The sequence below is a fragment of the Cucurbita pepo genome, unplaced genomic scaffold, assembly GCF_002806865.2.
Source record: "Cucurbita pepo subsp. pepo cultivar mu-cu-16 unplaced genomic scaffold, ASM280686v2 Cp4.1_scaffold000150, whole genome shotgun sequence".
NCBI lineage: Eukaryota > Viridiplantae > Streptophyta > Magnoliopsida > Cucurbitales > Cucurbitaceae > Cucurbita > Cucurbita pepo.
This window is the reverse complement of record NW_019646441.1, coordinates 103,758-117,426: the sequence shown is the minus strand read 5'-3', so window position 1 is coordinate 117,426 and position 13,669 is coordinate 103,758. Positions and strand designations below refer to the sequence as shown.

General features: G+C 36.7%; 3 protein-coding genes across 7 annotated transcripts; 1 reads left to right on the top strand and 2 right to left on the bottom strand.

Annotated features, from left to right (window-relative positions):
• Window positions 1–239: 239 nt before the first annotated feature.
• LOC111784046 (thioredoxin F-type, chloroplastic-like) lies at window positions 240–2,946 on the bottom strand. The gene is made up of 3 exons (XM_023664865.1): window positions 2,574–2,946; window positions 779–878; window positions 240–678 (listed from the first exon to the last, which is right to left on the bottom strand). Exons 1-3 carry the CDS (start codon window positions 2,879–2,881, stop codon window positions 544–546), a joined length of 543 nt encoding a protein of 180 aa, XP_023520633.1. The 5' UTR covers window positions 2,882–2,946; the 3' UTR covers window positions 240–543.
• A 1,719-nt stretch (window positions 2,947–4,665) lies between these two features.
• On the top strand, window positions 4,666–13,081 carry LOC111784055. Of its 3 annotated transcripts, XR_002813476.1 has the most exons (8): window positions 4,666–4,849; window positions 4,943–5,175; window positions 5,274–5,354; window positions 5,938–6,288; window positions 6,576–6,693; window positions 12,186–12,329; window positions 12,472–12,617; window positions 12,769–13,081. XR_002813476.1 is itself a non-coding variant. In XM_023664879.1 (6 exons), exons 1-5 carry the CDS (start codon window positions 4,705–4,707, stop codon window positions 6,675–6,677), a joined length of 912 nt encoding a protein of 303 aa, XP_023520647.1. In that variant the 5' UTR covers window positions 4,666–4,704; the 3' UTR covers window positions 6,678–6,693; window positions 6,991–7,081. The 3 variants fall into 3 exon arrangements, 2 of the variants coding, with proteins under 2 accessions (XP_023520647.1, XP_023520646.1); XM_023664879.1 differs by lacking the exons at window positions 12,186–12,329; window positions 12,472–12,617; window positions 12,769–13,081 and adding an exon at window positions 6,991–7,081; XM_023664878.1 differs by lacking the exons at window positions 12,186–12,329; window positions 12,472–12,617; window positions 12,769–13,081 and having other exon boundaries at window positions 6,576–6,839.
• LOC111784053 (aspartic proteinase-like protein 2) lies at window positions 7,547–12,475 on the bottom strand. 3 transcript variants are annotated; one of them, XM_023664875.1, is made up of 10 exons: window positions 12,173–12,475; window positions 11,555–11,684; window positions 11,233–11,483; window positions 10,602–10,826; window positions 9,834–9,996; window positions 9,673–9,746; window positions 9,024–9,114; window positions 8,419–8,494; window positions 8,263–8,334; window positions 7,547–7,827 (listed from the first exon to the last, which is right to left on the bottom strand). In XM_023664875.1, exons 1-10 carry the CDS (start codon window positions 12,382–12,384, stop codon window positions 7,682–7,684), a joined length of 1,440 nt encoding a protein of 479 aa, XP_023520643.1. In that variant the 5' UTR covers window positions 12,385–12,475; the 3' UTR covers window positions 7,547–7,681. The 3 variants fall into 3 exon arrangements, with proteins under 3 accessions (XP_023520643.1, XP_023520644.1, XP_023520645.1); XM_023664876.1 differs by having other exon boundaries at window positions 11,555–11,669; XM_023664877.1 differs by lacking the exon at window positions 8,419–8,494 and having other exon boundaries at window positions 7,742–7,827.
• Window positions 13,082–13,669: the final 588 nt, after the last annotated feature.

Here is a 13,669-nt window from a genome sequence, read left to right as displayed (position 1 = left end):
GAGGTTGATGGGTAATATATTATATGAAAGGTTTTGAGAATGACTGAATTGTCATAGCTCAAACGTGTCGTGTCGGTGAGTTGTCATAGCTCAAACATGACTAAAATGCATTTTTAGTACGTGACTAAACCCGTGTAACTTACCTTAAAGTGCTCCCAAAACTAACCTCAACTCGATTTCTAAATTGTTTCCAATATCAATCTTTCAATCTGCAGTGAACAGTTGGTTGGTGAGGGAGATGCATAACTATAATCCATTGGGAATATGAATCCATCAAATGTTCAAAGAAAAAGAAAGCATGTAAAAGCAAGTGTGTACTGTCATTGCTCATATTCAAATATCCCTGCCCCAAACATCTATATACAGAACCATTTCCCAAACTATCTTTGCAGGAAGAAGAATAAGAATATTGTTGAATTGCTTCTTCTTCCATAGGACTGACTTAACAGTACACAAAATCATTAAATTACGAGAGTCAAATAAGTAACAGTTGTGGATACTCTCTCTTCCTTGCAATATATAAACTTAAAAAGAGGCGAGTCTTCAGCTGGTTCTTACAGCATCAATGGCATGAACCAAATCATCATACTTTGCTCCTGTTACTTCTTTAACTACCATTTTATTCTTCAGAATTTTGAATGTCGGCACCACTTTTATCCCAAGTTCCTTTGCCAATGGCTGCCAAATAAATCACCATAAGAGAGAGAAAGCTAAGTGTTCTTCCATATGCATATACATTCCTAAGCTCCAGCAAGAGAGTAGGGATCATGGAACCAACCTTATTGTCTTGGTTGCAGTCAAGCTTTAGAAAGATAACGTCAAGATATTTCTCAGATAATTCTTGAAATTTGGGAGCCATCACTTTGCAGGGTCCACACCTTCAATGTAGTATTTAAGGATGAATATAGAAAGTTAATGAAGAGATTAAGCTTGGGGATCCAAAAACAATGACAATACACATATGAATCTAGAACTTCATAGAAGATTGAAGTTGCAAGGAGCCTGAAATTGCACAGAAAAACTTCAATACCAGGAAAAGTTTCTAATTTCTACCTATCCATTTCCATATCTGCAAAATGTAGAGCATCTAAACTTCACTGGAGAAGGGGGTTTTTAGTTAACAAATTTATGCATAATGATATTAAGGAAAGATCAGTAAGATCCAAGAGGTCACAACATATAGGCAGGGCATGCTTCAATTACAATAAACAAGCTGTGTTGTGTTGTGTTTCTAGGAATCCATTTCCTCATTCGTTCTCCAGTTTTCTTTCCCAAAATTCACACGTCAATAAACTACTTCAGAGTTAAACAGAAACCATATCACCATTAGAAGGGCACCATCACCAAATAGAATCTCACCTAAAACAGAGAACATTACCTCCAAAATATGTCAAGTTATTGGAAAGGAAACAACCAATCAAGCAGCTAATATCAAATACATTGCTTGACATGGAAGATGAGTTTATTAGCTTGACTCCGACAACTTTGCAATGACTAGCAATAAGAAAAATAATGTAACCGCCCAAGTCTATCACTAACAGATATTGTCCACTTTGGGTATTTACTTTTCGGGCTTTTCTTTAAAGCTTTTAAAAGGCATCGGCTAGGAAGAGATTTTCACACCCTTATAAAAAAATGTTTCGTTCTTCTCCCCAACTGATGTGGGATCTCACACTCCACACCCCTTCGAGGCTCAACATCCTCGCTAGCACTCGCTCCCTTTTCAAANCCCCCCCCTTTGAGGCCCAACGTCCTTGCTGGCACACTGCCTTGTGTCCACCCCCCTTCAAGGCTCAGCCTCCTCGCTGGCACATCGCCCAGTGTCTGCCTCTAATACCGTTTATAACAATTCAAGTCCACCGTTCGCAACTATTTGTCGTCGTTGGGCTTCCCCTCAAGGTTTTTAAAATGTGTATGCTAAAGAAAGGTTTCCACGCCCTTATAAAGAATATTTCGTTCTACTCTCCAACCGATGTGAGATCTCACACAAGAATGCCCATTATGAGAATGCCCATTATGAATTGCCTTGAACTTGTCTGAATTATAAACTGTTCCAACATGGTCTTAGATTGCAAAAATAACTCAATGTAGAACCACCAACCTCCTCAATAATTTATCTTAGTATTATCCTAAAAATTCAAGCTATTAAGTTTAATCTAGTCCAGTCAGAGATGTGAACTCAAAATTCCACAAAACAAAACTAAAACCAGTTTTCTAGACCTAATTCTTGCTTCAAAAGAAGGGGGAAAACCCGTCATCCTCTGGTTCTTAATTTTTTAATCTAGGTCAAACTCATTGCAGGGATTAATTATATAAATTTCAGAAACATTTGACAAACAGACGCCTAAGAAACACCAAAGTTTCCCTTCAATTTCCTAAAACTAGGAGATCTAAACTCCACAACTAAGCATCGCCTACCTTCACTAATTTCCATCCAAGATCAGAAAATCAGAAAACCAGAAATGACATAAAAACACAAGATCATGGCAGCCATAAATCCTCAACAATCTCATATAGTAAGTACAGAAACCACAAAGAGAAGTATAGGCTTAAGGATACGCAGAAGCACAAACCATTGGGTGTACATATCGAGCACAACGGTTTTATCGCCGGCAGCATTGACGATGGGCCAGAAAGTGTCCTTGTTGACCTCGGTGACCTGACCGACGGTTGCTCCGGCAATTTCCAAGCTAGAATTGACCTTGAAGGAGCGATTTCCACCGGAAACACCAATGCTCCTGCGACTAGTAACATTCAAGCTCTTTGAACTGAAGCAGCCGCTCTTCGAGTCCGAAAGAGAAGCAATCGGTTGCTTTCCGTTGCAAGGCAACGACGTCGAGGGCCTGATCGACGGCGGAGTGAGAGGGAGACGCAAAGCCATTGAAGAGAGAGAGAGAGAGAACCGCAAAAAGGTTCCAGAAATGGCGGAGGAGAGGGTGACCTGATGCTGCGGAACAAGACGTCGAGGGAGGAGGAGGAGGTTATTGAAAATACTAATTTACCCTTAAGAGTTTGGAGAGCTACGGCAAGTATTGGGGGTGTTTTAGTCATTTAAAAAACGTGGATTGTGGTTGAGAATGGGTTGGATGTGAAAAGACTTGCATACCCTTCTTTGATTAGGGGTTAAAGGTAAGTTATGGGGGTAGGAATGTAAATGTGGACGAACTAAATTTCTCTGTGGCTGCTGAGGGATAATCTAATGGTGACGGGAAGTTGATAAAAAGGAATGATCATTCTCTCGGACGTGTGAAAGTACATTAATACCCTTCAGATGTCTGGTTTCAAAGTGGACTAAGTGGATGCTTTGAGGGTATTGTTTGAAAATTGAAAGTAGTTTCTTTTACGGGGAAAATATATTTGTTTAAAATAATACATTATCACGGTAAGATATTGTCCACTTTGAACATAAGCACTCGTGGCTTTGCTTTACGCTTCTTACTTGTAAGCCCCTGATTATTCCTTAAAATAGTCAATGTAGAACTCTCGTGGAGAATGCTAAGCTCAGTTAAGAGAACCAATTAAGTAGGGATTAATGAGTGGATAGTTAGTACTAATTGAACTTATAAAAAAAAAAAATTGTGCTCGATTTTGATACTTCGGGAAAAAAAATTAATATTGTTTGTAGTTGATTTCGATGCACGAGATTGCCCTGAGCCTCAACATGAATGGCTTTTCATTCATTAATTATTAATGAATCTAAAAAATTGAAAAATTTCTAGAACAAATATTAATTATCCCCACTCCCACAACCACAAATACAATTATTTGGTTCAAATCAGCCCTAGATCCATCTTATTCATTAACAAGCCACTAACCAATAACTTCTCTACATCTGTCCTTTTCTTTGTTGTCATTCTGAATTCGGTCGTAGACAATCTCTCCTCACCACCTTATCCACAAGATTTTGAGCGATGAAGAATAAAGATTATTTTAAATTATTTTAAATTCTAATTTCATTCAAAAAGGTCAATTTTAACTTCTAACTTTTACCTTTCTTGTATTTTAGACTACAAATTAATATATATACACTTATATTACATATTTTAAAAATATAAAAAAAAGATGTTTATTAAATGTAGATAAATAATTTTTTATTAAATACAAACTCTAAAAATATTTTTTTTAAAAATTAAGGGAATTAATATTACTTTTACCATTTTAAGATATTTTTAAAACCCGATACTAATCAACAATTTCGTTCATATACTGATAGTAATAATATTTTTAAAATTTTATAAAAAAATTTAAACGTTCAAGATAGTTTAGGGTTATTTTTTAAACAAAATATTAACCTTTCCATCTAAAATTAAAAGTTATTTTAAAACATTTTTGAAAATTAAGGATATTTTTAGAGGTTTAAAGTCGGTTCTATAAAAATATTTTTTTTAATTTTTTTTTTGTAAAAAAATCAAGAATATTAATGAAAATTCTATTTTTTATACGAAATTTTAATTGTTTTTAACTAAAATTAAATATTATTTTTTTTAAAAAAAATGAAAATCTAATGGTATTTTTAAGTTTAGAATTTTTTTATTTATTTATTAATTTAGGCTCAAATTTATAAAATAAGATATAAACTTAAAATTGGTTGTAAAAATAAATAATAATAAAAATGAAAATGAAAAAAAAAAAAAATAGTAGCAGTTAGAGACTCAAACTGAAACCACAAGTAAGTAATGGCTGGAATCACAATGGGACGGAGAGATGAGTACCTGCGTTTCCTCTCCTTCTCTCGCCGCTGCCTCCGCAGCTGTGTCCGCCGCAGTCTTCCGCCGCAAGAGCCACCATGGCGCCGCCACACTGTTCACTGTTCCTTCTCCTCACTCCCGCCATGCTTTTCCCCTACGAGGCCTGCAATTTTTCTTCGAATCCTTCTCTTTTTCTTTCTTTTTTTTCGCGATTTCTCAATGTCTCTGATAGAGCTAGGGTTTCTGTTTTGCAGCCGCTGCGAATGATTCGAACAGTACCGATCAATTGACGGCGGAATCCGCTGTCGAAAGATCGGAGGCCGATAAGATCGTTGACGGCATGGATTTCGGTGAGCTCTGCAACGAATTTGAGTGCGTTAGTAGCCCCTTGGTTGAATCCACAGCTAGGCAACTTGCTAAAGACATTCTTCAACTTCGTCAAGGAGATCGATCTCTTGGAAATTTCGCAGTCTTTGTCAAGTATAAGGTCTCGAATTTTCTGCTTAATATTGGCTAATTTCATCTACTAATTGTTTCGCAAAATTGGAGGAAGATGATTAAAATTAGTTCAAACATGAAATGCAGGATCCAATTAGGAAATTCACTGGTCGAGAGAAGTACAAAAGGCAACTCTGGGCAACCAGTGCGCTCGAGAATCCAACTACGGTAAGAAGAATAGTACACTTATGTTCAAGTGTGTGAATTCTCGAATCTCTCACGGCTAACTAATTTCTTGAACGTAGTTAGAACACCACGAACTCGAATGAAAAAAGTAGTTTAATCTAGATTTAGGTTTCGATGTTATGGATGCATTGTTTTCATCAAAGAAAAGGAAGTTTCTCCACAATTCCTCTGTGTTTGTCTTTTATTTTTATTTATCATTCTTTTTTTACTTTAAACATTTTTTATTGTAAAAGAATAAATTTTTTCAATAACCATTTTATATTTCTTAAAATTAAGTTGATTTTTTCAGTTTTTATCTTATTTTCAATCATGATCTTGATCTTGATTATCGGATTCGAGTAATTTANTGTTTTTTTTTTTTTTTTTTTTTAATGAAAGCTCGGTTTCTTAAAAAATGTTAGGAAAAGAGTTTGTAATTATTAGAGACGACTAATGTTCGAGATGAGCGGTGAAAAGGGCAACTAAACTGTTAATTTGTTCGTTGTTTGTTTTTCGTTTTTCAATTTTCGTTTTTCGTTTTTCGATCACTAAATGAAAACTTAACTCATACTGTTTGTAACAACAGAGTGTGCAAGAAATGGTGATGGTATCAACAAGCATACTTAACATCAAGTGGACAATCAAAGGGAAACCCAAGTCCTTGGTTGCAGCCATAGGAGGAGACCTGATCATCAAAGTTGATTCACAGTTCACTCTCAACCAAATCAGTGGGCAAGTCATCGAGCACGAAGAGCGTTGGGACGTGTCGAGTTCCTCTGCCGTTTCCCAAGCTTTCTTTTGGGCTTCCCGCTATCTCTTTGCCTCCACGGAAGCAGGGAAAGACTTGGCTGATTCTGTCAGCAACCTCACCGGGCAAGTATCTACTGAGAAACAGAACTTGGAGATGTTCCCTGATCCTTCTGGTGATCCTAGCAAGGTCAGTGTTCTTAAATATGCTAATTGTTCTTCCCATTTGCACCAATCTTATTTTACTAGTCAGCTTCTTGTTTTGAGCTTTCGAAAATATTGCATTGCAAACTATTACTATTACGAGTAGTCTTTTCCGAATCGTGTTTTTTCCCTCAAGTATTTAACTAAAACGTATTTCAAAAACACTTTTACGAGTATAGAACCGAGCCAATACTAAATATTTTCCTCCATAAAGTGCTTATAACTGGACTACTTTTGCTTAATCTATACCCGTTGTTGAATTTTTGTGTGTAGTTCTTCGAAGGCGAGGACAACTTCCAAAGAGATGCATACCAATTTGCACTATTGCTAGCTATCATCTATTTTGTTGTACAGTTTTTGAAGGCAACACTGTAAATGCAACAAAACTAAGGTACGTACGTTCTGTATTATATTCACTCCCTTAAAACGTCATAGTTTATAATTGGTATATTTGTTATTAAGTCAAAGTCAATGTCAAACTATTCGTTATTGTTGTGTAATATATGTAATTATGCCGTTACTATAATGGTAATTATCTTTAAGAAAGAAAAAAAGCAAAAATGTTAAAATACTTCTCATTTACCTTAAGTTTAATTCTTGAGAATGGCGATAAAAGTATTAATTTAGTGTCTTCTATTTGTTGTCGACCGACAATATAATGTTAAATCAGTTAATGTTTGTCTGTTAGGTATACCATTGATATGGACCACGACCAAGGAATTTCCATACCTCAAGGTCCAATTACAAGAAAGAGAGCCAAGAAATTACAACAAACATTGTACACTTATATTCAAGCTATGGTGAGCTCATCAAAGAAAATTCTAGAAGACGTTGGAGACCTCCCTTATATATTGTGCAAAGTTGAGCGTCAAGAAAGAGATGCATTAAAATGCACTTTAAGTTGCATTTAATGAACTCAGTTAAGTTTATAGAACTAGTCCAAGAATGACTAATAAGCACATTTCATTCATTGCACTATTAATCCTCCTTGGACTAGTTCCTTAAATTTAGTTGAGTTCATTAAATGCTACTTAAAGTGCGTTTTAATGCATCTCTTTCTTGAAGCTCAACTTTGCATAACATATAACAGAGGTCTTCAACGTCTTCTAGAATTTTCTTTGATGAGCTCACCATAGCTTGAATATAAGTGTCCAAGGTTTGTTGTAGCTTCTTGGCTCTTATCCTTGTAATTGGACTTTGAGGTATGGAAATTCCTTGATCGTGGTTCATATCACACGTCTCCATTTAAGAAGGAATACAAAATTTACCATTAAAGCAAACTACAACCATCCCATTATTGCCATTTACAAACATATATTTATCTTGCCATTCCCATATGAATATATTCAAGAAAACAACAAAAGAGAAAGAGAAAGAAGCTATTGGATAAAAAATAGGGTAAAAGCTAACAACAACGGAAGTAGTCTGCCAATCTCTATAATAGATGCTGGTGAAGACAGTCTGTGGGCTCCCACTGTGTAAACTTTTCCTGACTTTTCTTCTCTCAATTTAATCCCTGAAGTGCCTGTGGGTCACCATTTTACTCTTACTTCTTCAGACTTGGATTGAAAATTAACTTAAACATCATCAAATATAAGACACCATAAACATTAAGGTCCTTTTTTAGAGGTTAGAGGTTCAAATACTCCCTCTTCGACCTCTAAAAGAAGAAGAAAATGGTTTGATTAAGGTATCGATAACCTTTTTTCATTCTCCAACGACTGTGTTACTCAATCTAACTGTATAGTATTCAATTCAACTAATTTGTTCATAAATCTTACCATCACGAAAAATAGTTAATTTTTACAATCAAATAATTAGAATGAATTGTTTGTTTCCCAAAAGGTGTTGGAAAGTAAAAAAATTAAAAGAATGGTTTAGGTTAGAGATTCATTCAGTTTTTCAAGTCATTTAGTCTAAAACCCACAAGAAAATGAGTTTTAAGTTGGAAGAAACTCACAGTTATACTCAATCCAGCCAAGGGTCTGATTTTCAAGATTGTAGTAAATCAACTTGTTTTGAAGAACCAAATCTGCAATTCAAAGCCATTAAAAGGAAGTCAAGCTAAGAATATATATATAGATAGAACATGGAAGTTTAGCATTGTGAAATATACCTCCCAAGAGAGTGACCTCACGTCCATCTCTGGATTGAGTCCCACTATTCTGCCATCCAATGCACCACATATCATCCTGCATACCCCAAACAATAAAAAAACCTTCTCAATTCATACTTCTGATTTTAGTTCTTTTGTTTTTATAATTTATGTTTGTGACACTCACATTCTCATCTTGTTTTGAAAACTAATTGGCTACACATCGGAGCGTGTGAATGTTCCTACACACTACCATTAAAGTTTCGAAAGCAAAGAGAGATCAGAGAAATTAGAATTCTTTGACTTTCTCTTCCTTAGCAGTCAACCAAGTATGGTTCTTTTAGTTACTTTTGTTGAACTTTTGATGGTTATTGGATGAAAATTTGAGTCGATTTCCAAAAGATAAACAAATCCCATGAAGATAGACTGTAACGACCCAGATTCACCGCTAGCAAATATTGTCCTCTTTGGGCTTTCCCTTTAGGGCTTCCCCTCAAGGATTTAAAACACGTCTGCTAAGGGAAGGTTTCCACCACACCCTTATAAATGGTATTTTGTTCTCCTCCCCAACTAATGTGGGACATCACATAGACAATCAAAATGTTAACAAAAAGCAGAATACTTACACGGATCTGAAAGAGATACTCGTGTGGGTAAACTATCAAGGTTAGAGACTCCACAAAGAGAAGTGTTACTAATGGAAATCCATCGTCCACACTGCAACAGTACAAACCAAACAGTCAAACAGTTGAAAACAGTGACAACATTTCTCCCTTCAACAAACAAACTGAGTAGAAGTTTCTATGAAAATTTATTCGAAGAGGTTGTCACAATCGAACAAGAAGTTTTTTATTGCTAAAAAAACTGTTATTAGAAAACAGTCACATTGTAGCGATCTCATTCAATAATTTTTCTCTACTGCCTGCAACATTTTCAACCAAATACTTTTTCCATACCACATTCGAACTTTTTTCAATCAAATCTCTCTTTTCAAATGTCATGTTCTTCTCAAACCTCAATCCTCCAAATGAAAAGGATGGTATAAAAATCACAATCCTTTTTCCTCATAGTTATTAGGCTGATAAAGTTCTTGATTTGGGCAAAATCAGGTGGGTTCTTAAACCAAAAAAACATAAAGAATAGGCATTTGATTGAAAAATATTTAACATCAACCAAATTGAACTGTTACAACACAAAGAGTACTGTATACTTCAAAGATCAAATGATACAATTAGCTGTAGAAATAGTAAGCAAGGATAAGGGAAAGCATCTTACTTCTCATCATACTTAAAACAAGTAAACTGGTGGTCAACTGTATGTAGTTTCAGGCCAGGTTGGGCTCCCAAGATCTGCAAAATACATGTTTAGAAAAAATAAATTTGGACTTGAGTGCAAAAAAGCTTACATAAAAAGGGGCTAAAATTTGAAACTAATACCTTCTGCATCAATGGGTGGTAAATGTGCCCAGGAAGATAAGCCAGTGTTGTGCCACTGTCAATGATTGCTTCTCTTCTATATTCAGTTTCAAATAGTCCAACAGGAAGATCAAGAGTGGTCTCTCCTACCTTAACTCCATTCAGAACAACATTGTAATGAACCCTGACATTTGTAGATGTTTAGAAGAAAGCTAAATTCTTGTCCCACAAGAAGCGAACTTAAGAGAGGAGAAAAAAACGTTGTTAGCTAAGCCAAATTAGGAAGACGAGGATTTTTCGACTTTGAATAGTAAACACAACTGAACGATGACATAATATAGTTATTGGATAAGTGTTAGTTGATTTGGCATGATGTAGCAGACATATGGGAAATGGGGAGTAGCTAGAGGTAGCGTGTAGTGGGAGCTCAAGTCAGGAGGACCAGTGAACAGGGACGCGGGGGACGGACAAGAAACGACTCTGAAGAAAGCTATTTTGGTTCCCAATGTTTCTCCATGTCCAACGAGATGCCTCAACCTCGGGATGCTTTACTCTTAACCCAACAAGGTTCTAAGACGGAGCTTAACTTGAGTCTCGGTTAAGAATGTTATAAAGAAAGATGTAGAACCTTGCATATGGAGAAATGAAGGGACTTGTACGAACATACCGTCGAACTCCCATCAGTTTTGGAATCTTAACTAGACTCGTCAAAGGAGGTGCAAAATATGATAGATAATGAGTAAGTAGGCCGGTTACAACAAATAAGATTTGGAGCTAGAATACACATACTGATGAGGTATCACTGGTGTGGTTTTCACTGTTGGTTCCACTACATCTCCAATGGCAAAGATCCCACCCCCTGATATACTATCCAAGCAATGTGCAAAAATCTTCTTCACCTTCCCAGAGGCAGCCAACTGAGAAATGATAGATGAATTTGCCTGTCCAAAACCAATTATCCCATCGAGCGCCTCAGACGCCGTGCCGAGCTCCCCAGATTGCTTAGTTGCACACCTAAACCACATAAGTCAACTTGAGATAAAGAAGTAAAAGCAGCAGCATAGCTAATTGAACTTGTATGATCTTAAGCTTTTTTCCAAGTTTAAAGAGACTAAGAGTATATTAACCATTGGATTGGATAAGAAGCCATATTTCGGAACTGCCCATCAAAAAACAAAAACCATAGCTAAGTCCAAATGAAGCTAGACACATTATATTTCTCGAGTTGGAAAGATTTCAAGAGCTAAAGTATGGGACTCAAACCACCGCCCTCTTGGTCGAGGTCAAGAGTTTATGTCTTAATCAGTTGAGACAAGTCAGATTGTTCGTAAGTTTATCCAAATGCAAAAAACCACAAAAATTAAAGTATACCTTTTAAGCAAACTAGAAGATCAAAACCAAGGAAACGACAAGGAATTACCCAAATTCTATACTGCCATTAGTTACAGTAGTTTGATGGTTTCCAACAACTTGTTGGAGATGAATATAATCCTTCACAAAATCTCCAGTTGTTGCACTTCCATCTCCATAGATAATTGTATATCTGCAGAGCATATCTGGTTTGCAATCCTGGATCGTACTACCGCCGTACATGGTCGAGCAAGATGATTGATCACAAGTAATAAATTTCGCAGTGCTAGAGCCCTTTGGATCAAAAAGTCTCAACTCCACCTGTAAGTGAACACTCAAAGGTTATTTTTCAATTAACCAATTTACACAAATTCCAGTGTTGAAGAACATACATCAATATCACTTTTCTCAGGACAATTGCTGCAGCCCATACAGTTCACCCATAGAACGTCACTCCCTGTATCCACTTGCACATAGTAATCGTTTGGAGGAGTTCCAAGGCCAATTCTGGCGAAGAATAACCTTTATGATTTAACAAAAGAAACAATTTAACATCCCAAGTGCACAGAGCAGTTAACAGGAAAGATAAGGGGAGGGGTAAACATAAACTACAACCTTTTGTTCGGATTTCTATCTCGTCCCTAGATTGAAAATCTATCGGTTTAATCTCTAATCTTTGAAAAAAAGGTTCTCAATGGTCTCGAGAGAAAAATTCTTTTCTCTTCGTCTCTAGTACAATAAAGTGGATATCTTAATTGTTGAGTGATTGGATAAGAAACAGGTATCTTAACTGTTGAGCTAAACTCATATCGTTACGAACACGTTTTCGTGACGGTTATATCATCCTAGGGTAGTTAGTCATAGTCTTCATGAAACCAGCTAAACATTTGAAGAGACCTAAGGATCACATCCCACAAACAAAATTTATCACCAAAACCATCTCATCTGAGATCAAAATACAGGAAATATATGTTCATAATAAGATGAATATGATGAGAGAAATGGCTAACCCTGTTTCAGCAGGTTGTCCGTTGCCTCCCAGTTCGAGATCAACGATAGAGAGAAGCCTACCATGGCGACGAACATCATGAGACCTCAATTCATTCAGTGTCTTCTCTCGACCCTTAAACTTATGCTGCACTTCAAACACCAAATTGCAGGACCCAGGTAAGCAAAATGATAACAAGAAGAAACCCACCAAAAGCTCTTGCCGGAGGACCATAATGGCGGCCACTTTCAGACGATTTGGAGCGAAACCCAGGTCCTAAATTTTTATTAGATATCAATTTCTACAATGTTTCTTTTGCAGATTCAAAAATGAAGCTCCTTACCTTTCCCTTAGAAGGATCAACGGAAGGGAAAAGGGAAAGGTATTGACAGCGACAAATCAAATGGCAAAATAAACGAAATGGAGAGAGGGATCCGCGATTCTAACGGCAAATGAGATGATTAATGGTGAGAAATTTAGAGAAAGAACAACAAACGTTTAGTTTTTTTTGTTGCTGTTGTTGTCTCTCTCTCTCTCTCTCTCTCTCTCTCTCTGTCTGTCTGTTTTTGAAGAGAGAGATTGTTGGTTTAAGCCTCGATTTCTCTTTCTCTAACACAGGAATTCATCGGCATTTCCTCCATTGGACGTTACATGTCGACATTGCTCCAAAAATGGGGTCATTCAATTATGGGTAAAAGAAGGCTTAAAGTTTGATATAGAATTCTTGTCTGATGAATGGAATAAATGGACGGGAAGAACGGCAACAGAGTTGTTCAGTAAATGGAAAAGAATGTCTTTCAAAGAAAAATGCGGAAAGGAATGAGAAGAAGGAAGTTTGTTATTTTGAGACAAATGTTTAGGGGTAGGAGTCAATGTTGTTAATCAACCAACGCTTCACCATCAAATATTTCCATTTTTGGTATGATGTAAATATATCGTGTTTGGTACGCTAGCCAACAATTAGAGATGTACATGGGGTGTCACAACTGCGTTATAAAGAGAGTAGGTTGTGACCCTCACGTTGAGTCAAATAAAGAGGTGACCATCCAGCCATGCAAGGGCTAATATAGAAAAATGTCATGATGCGACTACGGAGGACGATGCATTATCTAACACACCATATAACGTGTTCATTGAAGAGGAAACGAGGCATAAGCAAGATAGGGACAACGAATAGACATGAGTGTCACAAATAAGCTTGTTGAAGAGTTGGGTTAGGGCTTGGCCTCGAAAGTTGGGGTTCCAAAGGGAATTTGGACATGTGGTTCTAGAGTCAAGTTCGTCCGTATGAAATATGAAAGCTCACCAAATTTGGTGTCAATTGGACATTCGACATACGCTCCACGACACCGTATTTCTGATCGTCAAAATCATGTCTACACCCGCCAATTTAGAAATGCCTCCATATGTACTAGAGGTGGAGACATGGTGTCAGCTCTCCCCCACTCTTGGGTCATGTGGCCTAAGTGAGCTACCATGTGGTACATGCGTGTGTTACAGTGAAGACAAGCGTTGCAAG

Bases quoted from the DNA above. Each gene is read 5' to 3' on its own strand.
- LOC111784046 (XM_023664865.1), bottom strand. From the start codon at position 2,881: ATGGCTTTGCGTCTCCCTCTCACTCCGCCGTCGATCAGGCCCTCGACG. The intron at 879-2,573 runs GTTTGTGCTTCT...ACTACATTGAAG, and splicing joins CTCGATATGTACACCCAATG to GTGTGGACCCTGCAAAGTGA. The intron at 679-778 runs GTTGGTTCCATG...TTTATTTGGCAG, and splicing joins ACTGCAACCAAGACAATAAG to CCATTGGCAAAGGAACTTGG.
- LOC111784055 (XM_023664879.1), top strand. From the start codon at position 4,705: ATGAGTACCTGCGTTTCCTCTCCTTCTCTCGCCGCTGCCTCCGCAGCT. The intron at 4,850-4,942 runs GCCTGCAATTTT...TCTGTTTTGCAG, and splicing joins CCATGCTTTTCCCCTACGAG to CCGCTGCGAATGATTCGAAC. The intron at 5,355-5,937 runs GTAAGAAGAATA...TTGTAACAACAG, and splicing joins CGCTCGAGAATCCAACTACG to AGTGTGCAAGAAATGGTGAT.
- LOC111784053 (XM_023664875.1), bottom strand. From the start codon at position 12,384: ATGGTCCTCCGGCAAGAGCTTTTGGTGGGTTTCTTCTTGTTATCATTT. The intron at 9,997-10,601 runs GTATGTGTATTC...TACAAATGTCAG, and splicing joins ACACCAGTGATACCTCATCA to GGTTCATTACAATGTTGTTC. The intron at 8,495-9,023 runs GTAAGTATTCTG...TGGGGTATGCAG, and splicing joins AGTATCTCTTTCAGATCCGT to GATGATATGTGGTGCATTGG.